At 55.6% G+C, this 4288-nt stretch overlaps 1 protein-coding gene across 1 annotated transcript in view; it reads left to right on the forward strand.

Annotated features, from left to right (window-relative positions):
• The window catches only part of TGFB1 (transforming growth factor beta 1), a 17128-nt gene extending 12846 nt beyond the window's left edge, over nt 1–4282 (forward strand). Inside the window, exons 6-7 of the mRNA XM_004710514.4 lie at nt 3237–3390; nt 4113–4282. Of these exons, the coding sequence (XP_004710571.2) occupies nt 3237–3390; nt 4113–4271 (313 nt within the window). The 3' untranslated portion in view covers nt 4272–4282. The remainder of the gene's footprint in view (nt 1–3236; nt 3391–4112) is intronic.
• The last annotated feature ends 6 nt before the right edge of the window (nt 4283–4288 follow it).

A 4288-nucleotide genomic window follows, 5' to 3' on the forward strand; every position in this document is an offset into this window, starting at 1 on the left:
CATAGCAGAGGTGGACAGGGTGGCAGTGGGGCTTGTCAAGGTCAAGGACGGGGCTTGTGAAGGTCAAGGACCTCCTGACGTCCCCGAGGCCCTTGAGTGAACAACACCAGCACGGATCCTGCACACTGTCCTTCTTCACGAGAGGGACACCGAGGCTCAGCATGATCCGGATGCGACTAGGCAGGGATCTCAGCCTCCTGACTTCTTCCAGGTGCGCGACAGCTCTGGGAACCGCGGGTCTTGTCTCCCGGTGTTTCTGTCTCTCTAGCTCTTTACCTGCTTGTCTTTCTTTGAAAGTAGTTGTTGACTTGTTGACAGATAGGCGATTTTCTTTTCAAAGGAGCACAGTTAAGGATGGGCTTAAGAAAACAAGCACAGAGACAAGTTGTATTGACGTATCTCCGTGTAGCATACAGCGGTTTAGCTGTATTCAAAAGCGCTCTGCAGCCTTCACCGCGGTTTTAGGACATTGTGTTCATTCTTGTACTCACTCATGTGAACCCCCAACCTCTCCTGTCCTGTCCTGATGGGGTTTTGAACAGAGGCACGTGAACTCAAACTTTGAAAACGGGCTGCGCAGGGTCACCCCATCTCTGATAGCGCCTGTATATTTCTGTGTTTCCTTCCAGAGAGGGTCATACGGGACACACCCATATCCATCTCTTATGTTCTGTCTTGCCCAAAGGGGAGAGTCTTTATGAAACACTTGTTTTGTAAGTGGGTTACGAGCGAGGCTGCTAACCTTGAAGTCGGTCAGCACTTTAAAATTACCAGCTGCTCCCCCACGGGAGAAGGAGGAGGGTTTCTGATCCCATAAAGAGTTACAGCCTTAGAAACCACAGGGGCTGTGCGAGCCTGCCCCACAGGATCACTGCGAGGCAGAAGCAGCTCAGTGGCAGTAAGAGGAAGAATCACATTCTTCCCTGTTTGGGGAGCGCCTGCTGTGGGTCAGGCACTCGTCTGGATCCTGGAGATGCCTGAAGAACAAACTAGATCAGACTCTCTGCCCTGAGGAAGTTAGACTGAAAGGTAAAGAAATGAATCTCTGGAAAACTACCAGGTGAAAGAAAACACACTTCTCACAGCTGGACCAATCGTTGGCATCCTAGTAAACAGAGAAAAGACGGAAGTTGTCAAGGATTTCATCTTGCTGGGATCCGCCATCCACGTCCGTGGAAGCAGCCGTCAAGAGGGCAAGGTGACTCCTGGCCGTGGGCAAATCTGCTGCTGACAAGACCGCTTGAGGAACAAGGCTGTCGCTTTGAGGACTACCCTGTTTCCCTGAGCATAAGACAGTGTCTTAAAATGTTAATTTTTTGCTCCCAAAGATGCGCTAGGTCTTATTTTCAGGGGATAGCTTATTTTTCCATGAAGAAGAATACGGTACACATTTATTGTACATTGTTTTATTAAAAGAGACCTCACACTTCCTGTCTGCTCTGGCTGCACTGCGGCCGACAGTGAGCTGCACGGAAGCGCCCGCCACTATGGTCCAGAGTCCAGAGTTACGGTAGCTTGGGGGTGGGGGGCTTATTTTTAGGGAGGTCTTATTTTCGGGGGGATGTCTTACTTTCAGGGAAACGGGAAGGTGCGCCGGCCCCATGCCATGATATTTTCAATCACTTCTGCGTTCATGTGGAATTTGGACAAGGCAGGAGGAAGATGGGGGAAGAACTACTGTGTTTGAGGGAGCTGGAGAGGAAAACATAGCACCGCGGACCACCAAGAGAACAAGCCGGCCTGCCTTGGGGCAAGTACAGCCAGAAGAATGCCCCTTATAATTCAGGATGGTTAGGCTGTCTCACATACGGTGGGCATGTTGTCGGGAATGACCAGTCCCCGGAAGAGGACATCAGACTTAGTAAACTAGAGGGGGAGCGGAAAAAAACGCGAAGAGCCTTAGGAGATGGACTGTCACCGCGGCTTCATTAGAACAATTAGGAAGATGGCACAGGACCCGACCGGCAGCCCTTCGTTCCGTTGTAGATATGTCATGTTGAGTCAGAGCCAGCGGGAGGTCACTTCACAGCGGCAACGTTATGTGCTAAGAAGGGAGGTCACTGAGGGGAAGGGAACAGGAAGCAGTAGATGCTGGGGACAAATGAATTCATGCTTCCTCTTATTCTACAACTTCACAATGATGGACCATCTCAGGTACACACAAAAGCAGCAAAGATCGGTAGTGGGTGTCCAGGAAGCTCCGTCCCCTTTCAGTTGTTCCCGGGACTTGGCCACACTTCAAATGTGGGCGTCTTCAGGTGCGCCTACATCACTGCGGTGCCAGGATGACACAGATCAGGATCGACAGTCATTTGGATTGCTCTCTGGGCAGGATGGTCTGGGAAGGTTCCCTCTGAGCAGGAGACAGTCAGCCGCGTGACTGATGTTCCCTGAGCATGAGGCTCTGTTCTAGGAAGGAAGCCTTTCCACGGAAGACGGTCTCAGTACCGTTTCACTGACGGGAAGGAACAGGGTGACCCGGATATCTGTGGGAACAGCCAGTGCAAAGGCCCTGAGGTCGGATTTGGGATTGAGGAAGAGCTGGGAGGCCAGGGTGACTGGAGTGGGGGGAAGTACGGGAGAGACTTGCGGCCAGCCAGGTCTGGTGGCACCTTGCGGTTCAGGTATGCCTTGACCATTCACAGTCGACGGCCACGAGGGCAGGGATTCCTGTCTGTGTTGTTCGGGATGATGTCCCTAGTGGGACAGTGGTGCAGTGAGTTAGGCAATGAGCTCATCACGGTGAGGTCAGCCATCCCAACCCACCAGCTACTTCACCGGTGAAAGATGAGGCTTTCCACTCCCTTAAAGACTGGAAGCCACGGGACCCCCCAGGGACAATTCTTTCGACCCTGCGCTGCAGGGTCGCTCTGAGTCAGGGTTGACTCCGTGCAGGTGAGTTTGGTGTTTTGGTTTTGTCCAGAGCTCCCGTGTGTTTGTGTGGCTCTGCGCGGTTTCGTGAGCCCTCCCCTGGATGGTCCGCGGCTTCTTCCAGGCTTATTTGGAAGCGATGGACCAGTCTTCACACAGGAGCGGAAGTGCTCAATCGTTGTGAGCGCCTGACCCCCATTACTAGGACTGTGGTGGTGGTTGTGGCCACAGGGGGTGCAAGGGAGACCAAGACGGTGATGGGTTTGGTGGGGGGGGGCGAGCCAGGACACCCACTGGGGGAGGAAGGGCCACAGGCTGCCCCACGCCCTCCCACGCAGCCATGTCCCTGCCCTCCTGTCCCGCAGCTCCACGGAGAAGAACTGTTGTGTCCGGCAGCTGTACATCGACTTCCGCAAGGACCTGGGCTGGAAGTGGATCCACGAGCCCAAGGGCTACCATGCCAACTTCTGCCTGGGGCCCTGCCCATACATTTGGAGCCTGGACACCCAGTACAGCAAGGTGCGCTGCTCCGCAGGGCCGGGGGGGCCTGGGTGCAGGGAGCAGGGATGGAGTTGGGGGGTGGGGTGGGTGGAGGAAAAAAGAGGTACATTTGGAGAGATGAATTGGTGGTGGTCGGGGGGCACAGAGTGAGAGACACAGAGATTGGGGGGAGGCGAGAAGGTAGAAATAGGGTCTGAGCGGCCTGGGAGAAACCAAGGCAGAGGAAGATAGAGCGCGGAGGAAACCGTCAGAGGTAGAGAGAGGAGGTGAGGGAAGAGGAGGTGAGGGAACAGGAAGAGAGACACAGAGAGAGAGAGAGAGAGAGAGAGAGACAGAGACAGAGAGAGAGAGAGAGAGAGAGAGAGAGAGAGAGAATGAGGAAGGAAAAGGCAGGAGGAAACTGCAAGGCAGTAAGAGCAGAGACAAGCCGAGAGTTGGAAACAACAAAGGAGCGTTGGTGGCGCAGTGGTTAAAGAGCTCGGCCGCTAAGCGAAAGGTCAGTGGTTCGAAAGCGGTGCCAGTCGGCGGGCCCTGTAGCCCACAGCTTTGGAAACACTGGGGCACGTGTAGGGACCCGACAGGAAAGAGATCGAGAAAGCATGCCAGGAAGGTGGGGGGCGGACAGCACGCGCAGAAGCGTAGACACAGGCGGGGGCAGGGAGCCAGAGGCCCGCGGAGAGGCCCTGAGAGCGGGGTGGGGGTCCCCTCCCGCTGACTCCGCCCGCGGCCCCGCCCCGCAGGTCCTGGCCTTGTACAACCAGCACAACCCGGGCGCGTCGGCGGCGCCGTGCTGCGTGCCGCAGGCGCTGGAGCCGCTGCCCATCGTGTACTACGTGGGCCGCAAGCCCAAAGTGGAGCAGCTGTCCAACATGATCGTGCGCTCCTGCAAGTGCAGCTGAGGCCCCGCCCCGCCCCG

The sequence above is a fragment of the Echinops telfairi genome, unplaced genomic scaffold (genome assembly GCF_000313985.2).
Source record: "Echinops telfairi isolate 266 unplaced genomic scaffold, ASM31398v2 ScPeMD7_655;HRSCAF=1070, whole genome shotgun sequence".
In the NCBI taxonomy this organism is placed as follows: domain Eukaryota; kingdom Metazoa; phylum Chordata; class Mammalia; order Afrosoricida; family Tenrecidae; genus Echinops; species Echinops telfairi.